This window comes from Coccomyxa subellipsoidea (genome assembly GCF_000258705.1).
Source record: "Coccomyxa subellipsoidea C-169, whole genome shotgun sequence".
Lineage (NCBI taxonomy): Eukaryota > Viridiplantae > Chlorophyta > Trebouxiophyceae > Coccomyxaceae > Coccomyxa > Coccomyxa subellipsoidea.
Genome location: NW_005178026.1, coordinates 557,093 through 576,243, shown reverse-complemented (window position 1 = coordinate 576,243; position 19,151 = coordinate 557,093). Strand labels below are relative to the sequence as shown.

The window sequence follows — 19,151 nt, the reverse complement described above, 5'->3', positions numbered from 1 at the left end:
TAATAGAATGACATGATATTAGCTTGACTGACCCAAATGTCCTCAGACCATTAGAGACCACCAGAGAAGTGATCTGCATGCTACAGTAAATAGTGCCTATGCGGCTTCTGCCTTATTAGAGTATCGTGCAGATTTAGCAAAGTATCGCATCAAGTGAGAGTTCCCCCACTCTGGCAGCAAGATGATGTACATCTGCATCTGCCCTGCCGAACTCTTTGCAGTGCAGAGTTTGAGCTTTGAGAAGACATTGTGAAGCAAGCATATCAGGCTGCTGGATACAACCAGCGCACAAGCTGTCAGTTACTCATTTAATTGCAATGCAGGTGCTGATTGAGTCTCCATGGGAGCCAGCAAGGCCATGGCTGATGCATCCTGGACGTTTGGAATTGCAGGTGTCATGGCTTGAAAAGTACTTGGAGTGTTGGAAATCCAAGGTGAAACAGAGCTTACTGGAAGAAAGGGAAACATTGCAACTTTGACGTGCTCCACAGCGGTCTGTCCCAGGCAGATTCCCTCCATTGCCGCCTTGGCTGATACTGAAGCGCTGCAGAGCGGGTCCAGCATAGGCCACAAACAAAATCACTTTCCTAGCAAACCACTTGTACACATGCTGTAAATGCCTGGTACGATTAAGCTGCTTGGCGTATGCGCTGAAAGGGTTATGGCCTCGTGGACATTTCCATCAGCCAATTCGATAACTCTGAGAGCACTCTGACAAAACACACATGACGAACATTGAGCTTGCAGCCAAGTGGTTCTTTACAAAGCCTTGCTGTAGCAGGGCTTCCTGGCAGAGCTACAGGCAGAGACACTGTGGCTGGCGTACATGTTTTCATGCTCTGGAACAATCATGAAGAGCGTACTTGTGTTTCTCCCCCGTAATGTAGCCAGACAACACTGCCGTCGTATCTTCCACTCGTGTGTTTCGCACACACCATGCCATTCTTTCAGGCGCACCGCAAAATGGGACAAGAGCTGCCCCACGCTGAGCTTCATTGGACACCCGAATGTCATGGAAAGGGAGTCATTCAAAATCTCCTGCCACTCCTGCCATGATACAGGGGCGGCCCCTCTCTCATGCGGCTGATTGAAAAGAATTCACTGAAGAGCCGCGCTGCCTGCAAGCACAACAAACGCTCAGCAGCCAGTCGCTGCATGAAGGCGCAGGATTGGACAGTCCTACAGAGCTGTCTGCTCACTTCTTGAGCGCAGAGAATAGAAGGGGCACAGGAGGCAAGAACAGCCGTGGAAGATGGTTGCAGGGGGTGATGCTCCTCTACACACGCCTCGATGAAAGTAATTGAAGGGGCCACATCAGTTCACAGAGTGTGCAGCCATGCGCCGCAATATTTTCCACAGTCAGGGCAAGTGAGATACCTCTTCGAGCTGCGCGGTCCTCCTCTTGATGTGTTTCTCTGCCTCCACGCAGAAGGCTTCCATTTCTTCTGGAGACATTTTGTCCACATCGTCCTTGTCCTCCTGGCTATACGGATATTTCTTGCCATCTAGCTCGTCCTGCACGCAGTTTTATATTGGTATAAGACAAGCGTTGTCTTGGACAGTGTTCTGCAGACATGACATATCAACAGAGGAAGCTCGTCAATGCTGCAACCTATGACATGGGAGAGTGCATTTTCCACTGTATCACACAAAGCAAGCGTGACAATAGCTTTCTCAAACCAGCAAAATTTGCTTTCACTCACCACGAAGACAAATTCCGGCTGTGTCCGACCGCGGCTGCCCTGATGTGTTCCCTGCGGCTCCAAGGCCCTCAGGAAGCTCTGAAACCCCTGTGTCAGAACAGCATCACAAGGGCTTGCACAGCATTGATTATAGACTCATGCAGCTGCTACATCAATGGCTGCACCAGTTGCTTGCCTCAGTTTCAAGCATGGCTGCTCTGCAAACCGAAGGGCAGAACCCGGCTGATGCGCACTGAAGACTGCATGCATCACCGAGTGTGAAGAGTTCTCACCAGGTCATTCGTGTCCTCAGCCGCTTTCCCCATGCGCCAAGGGTTATTTCCAGCAGCTCTCCTTGCGTGCGTGCGGACATTCTGCAGCAGGAGCACAGAGGTTTCTACCCACCATCCACCCTGCTCTGTTGAGGTATGCCAACCCCTCACTTGATCAACAGACAACAACAGGGGCCGGTGTGTAAAACACCGCCGCAGCAGATCACTGAAAAACCCGCTGCAGCGCCCAGCAGATCACTGGAAAAACCGCGCATGCAGGGTCTCTACCTCTTTGCGTGATGAGTGGAAACCCACAGGCGGCCGCTCAGACTCGTGGCCTCTGCTTGGCACTTTGCGCCATGACGCTGCCGCCTGCAGGCCTCGGGAAGGCGCGTACCCAGCCCTTGGCTCCACGCTCGCCGTCCCCAGAGCCTGCGCAATGCCAATTTACACCTCAATGCAGGCAGAAAGCGCTTGTGACTGCTGCTCACTATGCATGCACCTGATAGCGCTGCAGTGCTACGACAGTGGCACATCCAGCCACATCCTCTGCACTACCTTTCCCTGCAGCGGCTTGAATAGAACCACAGTGGATCCATTCCCCTTCCAAGGCAGCACAAGGGAAGCCGGGACGTGAGATCAGAAACTTACCCTTGTCTTGGTAGCATTCCAATCTTCTGGGCTGCTTCTGGATGGTGTGCTTCGTGAGTGCGATTCCTGGTGGACAACAGCGACACGTGAAATCCCCATTCGAGCCCATCACGCCCCTGCCAGGCAATTTGTGCCTCATTGCCAAGCAAAGGCAGCATAATGAACGCACCTGGTAGTGCGACGGACGACTGCAATCTGATGAGGCCACATCGTCAGGGTCTTTCCGCCAAAGGCCTGGGGTTGGGACAAACAGACTTGTCAGTGGAAACAATCGAAAACCTTGCTTTTCTTCCATGATACAGCAAACGAGAGGCTAACGAAACTCAGAGCATTTAAACCTGAGAGTGGGTCTCACCACTGGCCTTGTCATCCGTCCTGAACCCCTACAAATCACACGCACGCCCTTAGACGACGCCTTGAGAGGTGCTGGAATCAGAAGACAGACGCACAGGGCAATTACAGCAGACGCTGCAGCACCTGATTCAGGGACAACAGAGCTCCAGATCCTCGTGCTGCCATACTAAGTTGGCTAGGCTGCGACAAACCCGGAACGAAAAGTTCAACACCTGGCAGCTGATGATGCAACACGCTACCAAAATTCAGAAATGGAGCATTTTGCAGTGGAGCGGCAGCTATTTCTAGTTGAGAGCTGCAGCAGAATCTCAGAATCCATCAGTCATCAGGACGACAAATGACCCTCAGGGTTGTATTGACAAGGGAATTGTGCATGGTTGGACCCTAAAATCACCAGGCAACCAGGCAACACTACTTGAATCGTGCATGTGCTCAGTGAAGTACCAAAATGTGAAGCAGGTGTGCCAGGGCAGCAGGCCTCAATATGTAGAGGAGCAATGCCGAGCGGCTCCGGCGACCAATGCTAATGCAAACTTGGAAGGCCTACTAGGATAGTATCAGGCGCTACCACAGATAATTAATGTAGTATGTCAAGCAATCGAGGATGTCAAAGCAGGCCACGGATCACCGGGTGACTTTAGCCTCTAGATAGGCCTGGTCATAAATGACTGACGCTTGTAATTTACAGGCCTACGGCAGCAGGACAGCGCACTCACATTCTGCTACAATTTTCTTTTGCATTCAAGTTAGCAGAATCCACGTTTATTTTAAAGTTTCAAATCGAAACTCCGGTGACATGATCTGAAATATGGCAGCATCAGATCTGGCAGTGCAGGGGGGTCCATGTCCTGGGGTCCCTTCCAAGCCTGGGACAGACTAAAGGTGGACACAATCTCAGAAGCATGGAATCAAATTGCGATTCAAGATTCAAAATTGTGCCATCGGGCCCTTCCCTGGCAGCTGCAGCCAACTCTAATTTCCAATCCCTCAGTCTTGCACAAGAAAGAGTGCTGTCATGTGCACATTTCACACCTGCATGCCTTGTGCTCGGGAACTAAATCACTGCACGAAGATGAGGTTGTGAAATGGGCACTGCACAGAGTCGCAGAACATACTCCAGCTCACAGTCCATTGAAGAACTCCAACTTCTGCTAGGTCCAAAATTGGCACAAGGAAGCTCAGGCAAGCCTTGCTCTCAAAACGCGAAGTTTACTGCTGCATCAGTGCCGCGTTGTGCATCAGACGTTGTGCTATCTCCGCTGCTGCTTGCTCTCAGAAGCCATAGGACCGCCACAGCATTAATTTCTCTCGGGAATTGTCCCTCTTGAGTGCAGACGGGAAAGGAGCAGCAAGAACTATTTCAGCCCAGGACCGGTAGAACTATTCGCGACCTGCAAAGCACAGGAGCTTCTGAGATTCCAGGCCAAGCCTGAGCATCAGTCAGGCCCACGGCAAGAAGTCGGTGCATGCAAGTGTGTAAGCTGTGATTATGAACGCATGAAATCTGTGCTGTGACAGGGGGAACAGCAAAGCACAAGAAAAAACCCAGGCAGGCAGCGTCGCAGCTTGCTCCTTCACGGCTATTTCAAGGAGGATTTGTAGCTGTGCTTTTTGGTGGCTGGCCTTACTGCAAACTTGGTGCACAGCAACTGTCGACTCAAATGTCCAGAGCTCACCATGCGTGCTTTTTTTTTGTTTCTGACATCAATGCATTTTGCTGCTGACATTCCCGCAGGTTTGTTACACGCATGGAGATCTAGAACCCACCCTCGCCCGCAGCAGCAGCCGCCGCCGCCGGATGCTGCGGCGGCCGCTGCGGCGGCGGCTGCCGAGCCGCCGCCAAATCCGCCGTTCGAGGCCGCGGCAGCCGCAGCGGCTGCCGCGGCGCTGCCGCCTGTCCAGCACACAGAGCGGCACATCAGCTACGCGCAGCAGTGAAATCCCACCAGCATGAACGAGACAGCACAGGACAGGATGAAGTTAAATATAATGCCCTAAATACAGGCAATGGCCGCCATCCCATTGGCATGATCAAACCACGGCCAGCAAAATGATGCTGACCCTGCTTGATGCCAGCTGAAGAGGGGATTGCCTGCATTTCCTGCACTGAAAGCTCCAGATATGCGGCTAATGGCTGATCAGAACCTGAGGGCTGTGACGCTTGAGCAACAGCACATCGGGCGAAATCTGACACTGTGATGTGCAGAACAAGGCGTCGGGTTCGTCAGGTTCGCCACGCACGTCATGATGCCCACTGTTTCCTGAGCCACTGAGCTTTAGGCTTCCCAGGCATGCCTCCTCCGCCAAAGACTCGGGCATTGCTTGAGGAAAGTGCATTTGCCATCATGAGCAGGTTTTATTCTAAGGATTTTGGCTGAAAGCCAAGGTGGCTCCAAAGAAGCCTCCAAGTAAACTATTTGAAGCCACAAAAATGGCTGAAGATAGGAATTTGAGGAGACTTTTGGCTCAAACTGATGGTTTTGGGGGCATCTCAGCTGAAGAGGGGCAAAATGTGGCTTCTGCGCGGTAGTACTTTATGTCTCCAAGGCCAATTTGTGGCTTCCGAGAGAATTCCAAAAACATCTCAAAGGCCACAAACCTGCCCCCTTTAATTATTAATAGCCACATTGGCATTGTAAAGCCACTAAAAGAAACACTGAATCATGGGTAATGATGCTGTGCAGGGTGATGTGCTAAGAGTATTTGGTGCCTGATCAGGCACTTCTTGGAAGAAGACAAGGAGCTCCTCAATACATATCCGCCAATAAAGCCGTCGTTGCTGGAGGAAGCAGCAGAGGAAGGGGCGGTGGCACCTCATAATGACAATATGCCAAGAATGAGAGTTGCCTCATCAGGCACAGCATTGTAAGGATCCTTGGCGTACCACCGCCGAAGAAGCCGTCACCACCGGAAGCAGCTGCGGAGGAGGCAGCTGCGCTGGAGCTGCCAAAGTTGCGGAACCGGTTTCCGTCAAATCGGTCGCGGAAAAACTGCAGCAAGCCGCGGCCGCCAGCCTGGCGCGCGCTGCCGTCCAGCAGCGTTCCCTCCGCGCCTGCTGAGATTTCAATCTTAAATCTGAGTTGCAGATCGGATTGCCGATGCATGAAAACACACACACCCTGAAGCGTTGCTGGCGTTGAATTCTGAGGTCACGACAAGGGCTCGGAACAGATTCCCCTGCAAGTCCTGAAATGATGACTTCAACCCTGCAGCCGGGCTGAGCAACAGATCCACGAATTTTACTAGGCCTTAAGCAAAAAGAACAGCATGCGCATGAGCCAGGGGCTGCGGTAAGATTGTGTCGCAAGAAGTATGCACCAGATGCAGTGTGTTTTGGCAAACGGATAATTATAAGATGTTCAGACGCTCACCAGTGAAATCAGTGATGCCATGGTGGGAGCTATCTGCAGCCGCCAGCTTGCGACCTGCACCAGTGCACACTTGAGTAAGCAGCTGACCAATTCAAGTTTACTCAATCTGCACCCTGCTATGCCCTTCAGGAAGAAAGCTAACAAGCAGGCAAAGCAGGCGTGAGTGAATGGAGTATACAGGACATTAGATCTTCTTCCTGGGAAGCCTCTGGAAACCAAACACAGGAATGTGATCCAGGAAAGAGCTTTTCCCACCGGATGCGGCCGCGGCGCCTGCGGCTGCCGCCGCACTGCCACCTGTGCAAAGCACAGCATGCCACATCAGCACCATGGACAAGAGCACCATGCAGGGTCACATACCAGCCTCCTACTATGGCATTCTCACATGTTCAAAAAGACCAGAAACAGTCAGATGTGCTTGGAATGTTGCTGCCGTGGTAGCTCCTGGGCAGTAATGACCTCGCGCTTCCAATGGCAGCTCCCAGTCTGAGGCTGTGCCAGGATCTTCCTGCCAGTGAACCGGCAAAGCACAATTTCTGCCTCTGGCAATTGAGACGCATGTGATATTTTGATTTTTATTCTTTTGTTTGTATTTTGTAATCCCTAAAATTCTTGCAATATACACAGTTTTTACACCACATTGGGCAGCTGGTGGAGGGCCTCTGAGAGCACCTTCCCCAAAGAAGAAGGGGTCGCGGCTTCCGGAGGCGGCTGCAGCAGAGGCTGCGGCCGCGCTGCCAAAGGGGAAGAAGCGGTCGGAGAAGAACTGCTTCAGCTTGCGGCCGCCAGCCTTGCGCGCGCTGTCATCCAGCCTTGCCTCCACGCTGTCTGCAACTTAAAACATAAATTCAAACTCAGATTCAAATTCATATTCAAATTGGGAAGCGCGGATGATGGCCCCGGGGGGCAGCACATGTGCCGAGCACTCTGCCCAAGGTTGATTAGGTCTTGTACGGATCCGGTCAGCCCACCAAGGGACACGTGTATGTTGCAGCACGTGGCTGGAGCTTGTCGCCAGATTTACCTTGCCTCTGGCAGAACAGTGTATTAAACGTGATGTTCAGAGCTGAGTCAAGGGTGCAAGCCAGATGCCAAGAAACAAGTCCTGAACGCATGCTAGCAACTTGCACTGTTGCGCTGGCTGGCAGTGCAAGAATACACGCCTGGCAACCAAAGCAATGCATGCAACCTAAGTTAAAAATGCATGGCCTCATTCATTTTTGGATACCAAACGCAGGAGCCCTTCCAATGCAGCTTGCAGTAAAAGCATCAGTTCTGGTTCAAATGAGCAGACAGCATTTTGAGAAGAGGCAGCTGCCAGCTTGCGTCCTGTGTCTGTACAAATTCTTGGTCAGTGCTCAGTTGAGTCAAGCTGCAGGTTTCGAGCTGCGTGAACATGCAATGCATGTATCGCTGCAAAATGGCAACACCCTGTGGATGGCATGCAGCAAGTACAAATAAAAACAAGGCATTATGCGCTTTTCGATCAGAGGACCCATGGTCTGCTTCAGGCAAATTCATTCCCTGGTCCGTCATAATGCTGTGCTTAAAAAAATAGCCGCTGGCAGAGAATTCTCTGCCCCAGGGTTTTGCCCCATGAACTGTAGAGATGGCATTGCACTGCAGCAGTGCAATGCGTGTACTGCCCATTGTCATGCATGCCCACATAACTATAGCACGTGGGCAATGCGAAGTTCTCCTCAATCTTCTCAGCACATGGGGCAGGAGGGAATTTGTGCTCACTCTTGAAAGGGGAGTCAGCAGGCAGGCACCCATTGACCAGAACCACCTTCTGGCCCGTGGAAGAGTCGACCAGGGTGATCTCCTTGGAGCCTCCTGGCCCAAAGCTGCCCACAGTGCCTCCGCCGTGGCCATCAATATTCCAGGAAGAAGAGAAGACTCCGTTGGCATTGCGGCCTGTCGCGCTGCTCACCCACTGTGCTGGGTCCATCTGCGCACAACCCCCATCTGAGATCATCATTGCCATTAGTAGTATTGACTATTTCATACGCTTGTTCCAGCCCAGGGCTTGGTGTGGTGCTGCCTTCCTTGCATGCAGATCAAGCAGGAGCCAGTAATGGTTCCTAACTTGATGGGAAAGAACGGCAGGGAGAAGCGAGGGCATGCATGGATGCATGCATGCATTGGAGCATGCTGATGACAAATGGACTGCTAGGGAGCTCATGGTTGGGCAAGCATGTGCTCAAACTAGAGCAAAGACATGACCGCAGTGTAGAGCAACATGGACATGTAAAGGACTGCATGTGTCAGCTGCAGGATTTGGACAGGAGGGGTGAGGGCCAAACCTGCTTCAGGTTGCGCGAGCTCAGGCCGTCTTCTCCTGTTCAAGAAAGTAACAATGTTAGTCAGCAGTATTTGACAGGTCGTCTCTGCAGTATTCTTTGTCCTGCAGCAAGCTAGCCTCGATGTTACTAACCCAGTCTTGGACTGACACTCGAGATTCCGGCATCTTTCGAATTGCTGCGCCCCAGGAAAATTTGGGGAGAAGTACATGTACAGAAAGTCGTGTTCTTCCCTGAAACCTTATTTTGAGACTTTCAATTGCACTGGACGGAGTTTTGCGTGCTTGCATAGTGAGCCACGTGAAGTGTCGACCTGTCTGGGAGGACGCACCGTCATCAGAAGAAGGCTTCGGGAGCGCAGCACCATAGCACTGGGCGGAAAAGACGACGATGCCAAGGACCAGCAGCAGGAAAGCGTTGCCGTGCTTGTCGGCCATGTTGTGAGAGACAGTTTTGCCCGTCGACCTTTCGGGATCCGAACGGAATTGGGGCGCAAGCACGACGAAGCAAGCAGGGAGCACCACAGTCAGCTGTTGCTCACAACGAGGCTTCGATCAGGCACAAATTTTAGAAGGCAAGTTGTGGAAACTTTGACGTCCCGCCAGCGCAAGGCTTTCATGAGCCTTTTCCATTGTTTCGGGATTATGCCATGGGTGACGCAGCTCTAGGTGGCACCTTTTCAAAACTTTGGAAAAATGATGTGGTGATCTAGTCATGAGTCTACTCACACCTGTGTAGCTTCAGGCTGAGGGTTCCATGATAATTTCGGATCTGCATCAGCTTCAGCACGCCCACACAACATGCAGGTGAAAAGAGCCAAGAAACTAATGCACTATTCAGGCAAGATTTCCATGCCCTTGTCTATACCTAACTCATGTGGAGGAGTAAGGGTAGAGCAAGTGGTGCATTTAGCTTCTGAGTGTTTGGAGACATGCAATGAAGTTTGTCATGCAGTGCAAGAATGGCAGGCCTTCCTGTATGGGATGGGAATTGCTTTGCTTCTCACAAAGTTGCTTACATAAGAGGGCGTTTCAAAACAGCAGAAAGCAGAGGCAGGCGACTATATATAAAGGTCCAGTTGCCAGATCACCTCGCACAGAACAGAGCAGAGCTGAACAGTGGCAAGGGACTGCAAGTTGGAACCAAAGACAAAAAACACACCGCCCTGTTTCTGTACATTGCCAAGCAACACCCCAAATAAAATCACCCCTGCAGCATTTAGCGAATCCAAAGAGCTCGGTTCACCAGACGTTTCGTTCCAGAACTTCTGTACTTCGCACAGAACTGCGCTACTTCAGAGGATTGAGCCCGGAATCAAATGCACACAAATTGCTCAAATGGCTGCGCAACTCTATGGATGCCTTGGCAGGGAACAGACTGGCGTCCTCCCGCTGTGCTGCATCCTAAACTAATATCTCCGAAGCCGCTCACTTCCCGGCTGCGCTTGCGGCAGCAGCAGCTGCAGCAGCAGCGTCGCCGCCAGAAGATGCGGCTGCCGCGGCAGCGGAGGCTGCGGCCGAGCCCGGGGCTGCACAGAACAGCAAGATTTTATCAGAAACTGCCCATTTCTCTTTTATTTACTATGTCAAGCAAGTGGCAAAGAACGAAAGGTTGGATGGCTGACAGCATGGCTTCAAACATGGCAAGCAGGGAAGCTTGGAAAGTCAGAAGGTGTGTTGAAAATTAAAGGAAAGAGGAGCGGGGAGCACCTGCAGAAGCAGCGGCAGCAGCAGCGGCAGAAGCTGTGCCTCCGCTTGATGCAACAGCGGCAGCTGCGGCAGCCGCAGCCTGGTTGGCTGCAGAGCACAACCAACACTGTCAGCAACACTTTAATAATGCAGACATGGCAATGCAGATCGGGATCGGAGATGGATCCAGGGGTTCGCACTTCAGTGAATCTGGACAGAAAGCAGGTTGCAACAGAGAGCACATGAGGCATACCAGCGGCAGCAGAGCTGCTGGCAGCTGAAGAGCCGCCGCCGCCGCCGTTGTTGCCACCCCAGCCGCCGCCGCCGTTGCCACCTGAAGACAAAGAAGCATACAATCACGATGGCAATGTTAATCCTGTATTCAACAAGCATACAGCCATATCCATGCCCTTTCAACCTGCTGACAAGGCGTGCAGTGCATGCACCTGAGGCTGCGCCGGAAGCCCCTGCGCTGGAGGAGCCCCCGTTGTTTCCACGCCCGCCGTTGTTGCCGCCGTTGTTGCCACCTGCAAACGCAGAAGCACGCACTCATCATAGCTGTGATTTCCCACCAAGCACGCAGCCAAGGCCATGCTGTTGAATTTTGGCTGGCATGTGCTCTTGCTGATGCTTTGTAAGTAATCTGGGCCGGGTCAGCCAGCAGCTGCATACCTTGAGCTGCATGCTGCTGCAGCACATCGACAAGCATGCTTCTATTTTTGCTATTGGTCATGTTGCACTTCATTTGAGCCAGGCCAGCTGGCAGTTGCATGTCTCACCTGCAGATTGCTGCATCACAACAGGAAGCCTGGCAATAGGAAGCCTGGCAGCACTTCTTTTGATGCTGCTGTCAATTGCGTTCTGTAAACTTGCCAATAAGACACCGCATGTATGCATGTGATGACATCAGCTTTCCTGGGTTCTACAGGTGGCTGGCCCCATGGAGATGACAACAACGGCGGTTCCTCCAGCGCAGGAGCCTTCGGCGCAGCCTCAGGTGCATCTCTTACAGCCTCATTACACCTGGCAAACCCAAAGCCAAAGGCCATAGGGCATACACGCAGGGGCTCTGCAGCCAGTACGTGCTGCTGCAATCTGCAAGTCAAGACATGCAGCTGCCAGCAAGTCTAAGGGTGTTCATGAATGTGCACCATTGTTGTTGTTGTTGTTGCGCCAGCCGTCGTTTCCGCCGCGGGAGCCGTCATTGTTGCCACCGTTCCAGCCGTTGTTACCGCCGCCGTTCCAGCCGCCCCACTCCTTCAGGTGGCGGCCGCCGCCAGCTGCGGCGGCTGCAGCGGCTGCTGCGCTGTTGCGTCTGGCGGCGGCTGCTGCTGCAGCTGCCGCAGCGCTGTTCCCTGCTCAGGCACAGGCCATTTGATCTTCAGTACTGGGAGCAGGAACTGCCTGCAGGCTGAATCTACTAGCTTAGGTTGGTGTTGTTATTGACAAATGGTGTGTGTGCATGCATGCATACCGTGCATGCACGAAGGCTTGATTTATGTTTGTGCATGATTTCTATTTGTCTACGACACACACGAAAAACCCGGCACCCGGCCCTACTAGCAGCAGCAACATGCATGCATGCGCAGAATCCAGGACTTCTGTTTGTCTACAACACAACAAAGATAACGGAAAAGGGGCCTCACCAGCAGCAGCGGCAGAAGCGGATGCAGCAGCAGAGCCTCCGTTGTTGCGGTTGCCGCGGTTGTTCCAGCCGTTGTTGCCACCGTTCCAGCGGCCCCAGTCGAGCAGGTGGCGGCCCCAGTAGCCGCCAGAACCACCAGAGGCGGCAGCGGCGGCTGCGGCTGCTGCGCTGTCACCTGTAAGGCAGCCACAAACCTCCTCAGATGCGGGCACTACTCCAGCAGGCCACATCTCTTGCCACATTTGGGCATTTGCAGTGCATGCACGGGGATCAGGACAAGCTCAGGTAAAATAGTACTCTGATTCTATTAGAAGGCATGCATGCATGGTGATCTTCAGATCAAACATTGTAGGAAAGTCATCCCACCGGCAGCGGCAGCGGCAGCAGAAGCTGCTGCAGCAGCAGAGCCTCCGTTGTTGTTGTAGCCACCGCGGTTCCAGCCGTTGTTACCGCCCCAGCCGTTGTTGCCGCCGTTCCAGCGGCCCCAGTCCAGGAGGTGGCGGCCCCAGTAGCCGCCGGAGCCACCAGAGGCGGCAGCGGCGGCTGCGGCAGCTGCAGCACTGTTGCCCGAGGCGGCGGCGGCAGCTGCGGCTGCTGCGCTGTTACCTGAGATCAACACAAGCCTGATCAAATCCAAGCATTTTCTGACAAGAGCCAGGGCACGTCTACGGTATGCAAAGGCAGGACTGATGAAACGCTGTTCGCAGAGATGGCAGCAGAAAGCAGGAGATGGCAGCAGTGGTACCTGATGCTGCTGCAGAGGCTGCGGCTGCAGCAGAGCCTCCATCGTTGCCCCCGTAGTTGTTTCCACCATAGTTGTTACCACGGTTGCCCCAGTTGGATCCCCACCGGTTGCCCCAGCCGCCACCCCACTGCAGCATCTTGCGGCCTGCACACATCAGGACAAAGAATCGATATCAGCATTCATTCCGCTCCTCATAACACATGGAAGCATGCAAGCGAGTGGCAAAGCTTGAAGTAGTCTTCGGATCTGCCACATGCATGCACCAGATGCATGACTGCACATGCATGCAATGCTTCTGAGCGGCATGACAGGCCAAAAAGGGTCTTAGACGGGGCATGCAAGCCTGCAATAAGGCAGCGTTGAGTGCCACACCTGGAAATGTTGCCAGTAGTGCATTGGGGATACAGTCAGGCATTATGACAGGTCATGGGGGTCTCAGTCAGGCACGCATGTTACGAGTGGCATAAAATAAAAGCCTCACCTGGAACATTGCCAGTCACGCGTGAGATGTGGCCGTTGTTGTCATTGATCTGGTCGACCTGGCCGTTGTCGTAGGTGGCAATTGTGCCGTGGTGGCCCTGCGGCCCATTGTACGAGCTGGAGTAGGTGCTCTTCACGTTGGCCCCATCTGCAGCCAGTCATGAAGGTCAGCATGATCCGCAGTCTTTGCAATACAGATGCAGCTTTGCAAATCTGTAGCCCTTGACATCTGCAGCAAAATATATTGGTCACCATCTCAATGTTGCTTTGCAAAACTCAGCATGCAATCCAGCTTGCAGCCTTCACATGTGCAAAAGGATTGCAGGCAGGTCAATGGCAGCACATGCATGACAGTGCTGTATGATGAAAGGAAGATTTCCTGGTCAGTAGAGCAGCAGGGCAGCAGATTACCTGTCTGGGGGAAGGCATTTCCGGACAGCAGGTTGCCGGAGTTGCCAAAGATGCTGTTGTCATTGAAGCCAGTGTTGTGAAAGGTGTTGCCAGAGAACTGCACACATGACATCATCTCAGGCAATGCATGCATGTCACTGTCACTTAGAGCAGTGCAGATGGAGGCTGGCAAGCTGCAGGAAGAGAACAGATGCATGACTCCAAAGAGCAGCAACACCCTGACATGTTTGATGCTGCAGCTGACAGGCATTGAACATACAGAGATGTGGCTTCTCTGGCAGTGTCAGGCCACAGTCAGTGCCAGAGTTACCATGGGGCTCATCTGGACACTTGCAGGCTGGGATGCGTCAAAGACACCAGCAACAGTGAGGAGGGACAGCACCTGCTTCAGGCCCCGCTGACTCTGCTCAGATGCATCACCTGCGGTCACCAGCACAGCCTGCTCAGAGCTGAGGGGCAGGAAAAACTTGAAGACCGTCAGGAAAGTGTAGAAGCCGTCTCGATTCCTCTGTTTGAAAAACCTTCTCCCTGGGAAACAGACAATGCACCAGGCCAGCACGGCAGGAGACGAGCAAGTCGATGCCAGAGACACGACGCCGGCGGATTGAATATGCATGGAGTTTGAAATATGCGGATCTTTCGATCGGCAGCTGACCGCTCACACAAACAACCGACAGGTGCTTTTTTTTGCGCTCCTGAGCCGTCCCACAGATCAGCAACGGTGCAGGCACTTGAGACACGTCCAAAAGACGAGCTCGAGGCCCAGAGCCCTAGAATGAGGCGCTGCGCAGAGCGAAGGGCGATCGGCAGGGCAAAGTTCACAGCAGCATGAGCAGGGAAGATCACCAGCAAGCGCGTGCTGGCAGAGCAGGCCAAGCGCCAGGACGAGTCCCAGCTTGGCGAGCATGACGCCGACGGTGGGAGGAGCGTGATTTGTGAAGCGGTTGGAAGGATACAGACGAGGCTTGCTGGCGTGGGAGCAGGACGCAGCTGCAGTCGACGCACAGCAAAGGTCCCAGGGACCAAGAAAACGTAGAAGACAGTGGATCCCAGAGAAATATTTGTGTTGTGAAGAACCGCGACTCACGGGATAAAAATCTGACCTGCTTGTGACTTTATTCCCTCCCCTGCCAGCACAACTCTCATTTTGCCGACATGTGGCACATTGAGATCTTGAGTCACGCTTTCTGAGATCTGGGTTGCACATTTTGCCACATGCGACAGAAATGGATAAACAGGCATCTGCCTTTTATCCAATCTTAGCGAAAAGCACTCCAGCCAGTGGCAACTGATGTCACCATAATGAGGCAGCAGAGGGGACATGCAGTGACAATATACCGTATTGTTAACCAGAAGGCTTGTGGATTGTTCTGTGTGAGACAAGAGCGTAAAATTTTGCACAGGCATACGTCTAGCCTGCAGAGTAACCAGCGCCTCTTTTGTGTTGACCAATGGGTTTTAAAAAGGCCTCAACAAACACCAGTAGTCCTAAGCATTTCTGTGCATGCAAGGGCAGAGTGCGTTGGTGTCCGAAGAAGGCATGTCTTGCAGCGCAAAGCTCTGCTTTACAAAACGATCAGCTGATAAAAGCCTCACATGAGAAAAGGCGACAGCAGGTCACTTCCAGATAGACTTTAAATTTGCTGGACAGCAGCAGAAGGGAATGCACACTCTGAGCTACCTTGCAAACTACTGAGTTACCTGCTATAATTCGGAACACTTTGATAAATACTGTATTTTGTCAGAGCCGAACTGACTTAATCACATTGCTGACCTCACGGGGCTTCTGAAATTATCAGAACAGAGGCTCGTTCAAAGCAAACACTGATGGCTCTGGTTCCGTGAGACGCATATCCTGGGACAGGAAAACTGACAGACACAGGCAACATCTTCTGCCGCTGAGCTCCCCTGACGCAAGTCACTTCCCTGCTGCGCTGGCCGCTGCTGCGGCTGCCTGGGCTGCTGTGCCTCCGGACGCTGCAGCTGCCGCTGCAGCCGCCGCGGCTGCCGATCCAGGGGCTGCACAAATAACGCAGAGCACTGTTAAAGGATGATATATGTGGCTGATGGCCCCGGCTGGCGGGGGCAGTATAAACACTGAGCACCGTGCCCACGGTTGATTGTGTCTTGCTTGAATCTGGCGAGTCCATCAAGGAATAGGATTTTAGTAGCCTTTACGTGCAGCTTGTCGGCAGGCGCACCTTGCCTCTGGCAGGAAAAACGTGGAATAATATAAATAATAATATGACGTTGATGGAAAACTCTCCTACTATGTACACGGCATGGGGTGCAGGTGCCTATAATACCCTTGAAAGCGTCAGCAGAAAGGGTTCTCATACTGCACATGCCGGATCCAACAGTGAGGACCGTAGCACACCTGCAGAAGCAGCGGCTGCAGCGACGGCTGCAGCAGAGGCGCCGTTAGACGCGGCAGCGGCAGCTGCAGAGGCGGCGGCGTTGTTGGCTGTGAAGCACACAAAAAAGTGGCTTCAGCTGTGTGTAGACACAGGATGAAATGCTTGCCTGGATAAGAAAGCAATCGGATGAGAAGAACAGATTCTTGAAGGCTTCTCGGGCACACCTGCTGCTGCAGCATGAGCAGCAGCAGCAGAGCCACCATTGTTGCTCCCGCCAAATACATCATTATGTATCATTTTGGGACCAAGAGGCATGCATGCATGCATGGTGAAATATGGATCATAAAGTTCTCAGAACACATTGTGACGAAGTCATCCTACCGGCAGCAGCAGCAGCAGAAGATGATGCAGCGGCAGAACCTCCGTTGTTGTTGTAGCCACCGTGGTTCCAACCGCTGTTGCCACTGTTCCAGCCGTTGTTATCGCCATTCCAGCGGCCCCAGTCCAGCAGGTGGCGGCCCCAGTAGCGGCCAGAGTTGCCAGAGGCGGCGACAGCGGCGGCTGCTGCTGCGCTGTCACCTGCGCTGTCACCCAAAACCCTCTTTAGATTCGGGGTTTTTTTTATCAGCAGGCCACATCCATGGCCAAATCCTGGGGGCTGCAGTGTATACATGCATGTGAGATGTGGATGAGGACAAGCTGAGGTCTAGACCTTTATACTGGAGCTGAGAAGGCATGCATGCATGGTGAAATGTAAATCACAAACCGCTCAGGACACAATTTTGACAAAGTCATCCCACCGGCAGCAGCAGCAGAAGCTGCTGCAGCAGCAGAGCCTCCGTTGTTGTTGTAGCCACCGCGGTTCCAGCCGTTGCGGCCGCCGTTCCAGCTGCCCCAGTGGAGCAGGCGGCGGCCCCAGTAGCGGTCGGAGCCGCCAGAGGAGGAGGCGGCGGCTGCGGCTGCTGCAACGCTGTCACCTGAATTCTCATGACATTGATCAGCCCAGGAGAGGAACATGCATGCATGTCTCTCGTTTATTTTTGGCTGATCAGAGCTCTGCCATGTACTTTGGCATGATGCACGACACAAATAATGCAGGCATCAAGGCTTCATGGACTCCAATCAAGTTTGCAGGAATGCAAGAGTGTGCATGCATGTGTTTAACACATTGTGTTACCTGCTGCTGCGGCCGAAGCTCCTGCTGCAGAGGCATCGTTGTTGCCCCAGCGGTTGTACCAGATGCCATCCCACCTGAGCAGCTTGCGGCCTGCAAACCACAAGGGACACTGCAGTCATGCAAAATGACTCAAGAACTGACACGGAAGCATTGCATTCCCTGACATGCGTCCAGGGCAGCCACTATGCCACATGCTGAGTCATGCATGCACTGTGTTCAGCAGAATTCTGGAATATGGTGGCATGCATGAGCATTCCTCTCATGTCAGTACTGATTGATATCACCAGTGCAGATCATGCGCAAGGATGGAAGGAGTGCAGCAAGATGTCTGCGTGTTCTTACCAGGAACATTGCCAGTGACATGTGTGACGTGGCCGTTGGTGTCAGTGATCTGGTTTACTACGCCATTGTCATAGGAGCCGATGGTGCTCTGGTGGCCCTGAGGTCCACTGTAGGAACTGGAAAAAGAGCCCTTCACGTCCTTATCGGGCAGCAGTGGGTCAACTGAGGCAAGGAGACAACACAGAGACTTCTTAGTGTCTTCTGCAGTTGTCAGATCTGACCAGGGCACGTCTTTAGCTGCCTGTAGGTGCCTGCAGCTTCCGACGAGCTGGAGCTCGACCAGTCTTTCTTACAGCATTCAACACACCAGCTGAGGCCAAGGGTAGCAGGACTGGTCGACAGACACATCTGACAGTGTTGAAAGCCAGCCGACGGGCGCTGACAAAGCTTTGGCTTCAGGCACACAAAGACGGAAAGACGGGCTCCAAAGACGGAACGCGCAGTGTTCACATCAGAGAAGGCAGCTCTGCAGGGTATTGAGGGACAGAAGCAAAATCTAGGGAGATCACCAGCCAGGGCGAGCTGGCAGAGCAGACCAAGCGCCAGGAAGACGCCGAGCTTGACGCGCATGTTGCGGTTGGTGGGAGATGTCGGTGCAGATGGGAGGGTGCAGACGGCTTTTGCAGGGGTGGGAGCAGGTGCAGTCGACACACGCCAAGGCCCGGCCAGCAGATGTGAGAGAAAATTCTGTGAGCTGTGATGGTTGGTAAGTTTCAAATGCCTGACCTGCTCGTCAGTTTATACCCTCCCTTGCCAGCTCACTCCTTTCCACCTGCCATCTGGCACATTGAGATATTTTGTGTCTTTCGCCATATTGTTGACTAATAATGCCATTCTGGGGACTTCTGGAGGACTTTGCAGTGGGCCAGGAAGGGCACAGAATCCACTAACTGTCACCGGGCAAGAGCTTACAATATCTTTTTAAAGTTTTCACACAATGCTGCACACGATGCAAAATAATGCTGCAACACAAGCCGCCGCACTAATGGCACATGCACAAGCATGCGCATGCGCATGCGCATGCGACCTTCCCAGTCCAAACAATAAAAAGAAAGCTAGCACTAAAATCCTTACTGTTGCCGCTCGCTTTGTTTTGATGTCTCCCTTCATCTTTGCCTATTTGAAGGATTGCAACAAATGCAATTGAGCACTGAAGTCCATCCTGACAATCTTGCTGCACTGATCGGCAAAGTGACAATGGTCACCCCCTCCAAACGACGCGATCCAGAACTTCATCAAGGGGGCGATTGCGGAGAAGGCATCACCGTCCCCGTGCGCGAGTTTGTGTCCCCGCTGCAAAAAATACAGTATCTTCTCTGCGCAACACAACGGTCCGCATTCTGTCATACACAACGGAAACAGCCACTCCCTCTGCTGTGGCTCCACTGCTGCAAGCACCCTCTGGCCACGCTGTGCAGCAAATCGCATACATTCTCACAGCTGCCTAATTTCCCAGCTTTTCCCTCTTCTGGGTGGCAACAGCCACAGAAACGACCGCTGCTGATGAGATACATCATTGCATCTCATGCAGCGGCCTTGGCCGAGGCCGAGGCCGGCGGCGTCCGGCAGACATCGGTGGAGATCCGCGCAGAGAAGTCATGAGAGCGGCGCAGCATCCCTTGGTCGTCTGTGCTCCGGCGCAGGCCAGCGGAGGGGCAGAGGGAGCGGCAGGC

At 53.1% G+C, this 19,151-nt stretch overlaps 1 protein-coding gene across 1 annotated transcript; it reads right to left on the bottom strand.

The window, feature by feature from the left end:
• Window positions 1–1,028: 1,028 nt before the first annotated feature.
• COCSUDRAFT_44315 (hypothetical protein) lies at window positions 1,029–18,048 on the bottom strand (the record flags this gene model as incomplete). The annotated part of the gene is made up of 32 exons (XM_005644399.1): window positions 1,029–1,118; window positions 1,378–1,515; window positions 1,704–1,790; window positions 2,352–2,386; window positions 2,606–2,721; window positions 4,727–4,853; window positions 5,844–6,011; window positions 6,331–6,384; window positions 6,586–6,627; window positions 7,003–7,158; window positions 8,074–8,281; window positions 8,637–8,671; window positions 10,065–10,161; window positions 10,343–10,429; window positions 10,564–10,655; window positions 10,768–10,848; window positions 11,473–11,676; window positions 11,968–12,141; window positions 12,333–12,572; window positions 12,712–12,855; window positions 13,193–13,339; window positions 13,603–13,699; window positions 14,033–14,130; window positions 14,449–14,592; window positions 15,525–15,621; window positions 15,980–16,066; window positions 16,184–16,227; window positions 16,380–16,538; window positions 16,760–16,936; window positions 17,137–17,226; window positions 17,479–17,640; window positions 17,988–18,048. The coding sequence occupies 32 exons, from the start codon at window positions 18,046–18,048 to the stop codon at window positions 1,029–1,031; spliced, it is 3,738 nt and encodes a 1,245-aa protein (XP_005644456.1).
• Window positions 18,049–19,151: the final 1,103 nt, after the last annotated feature.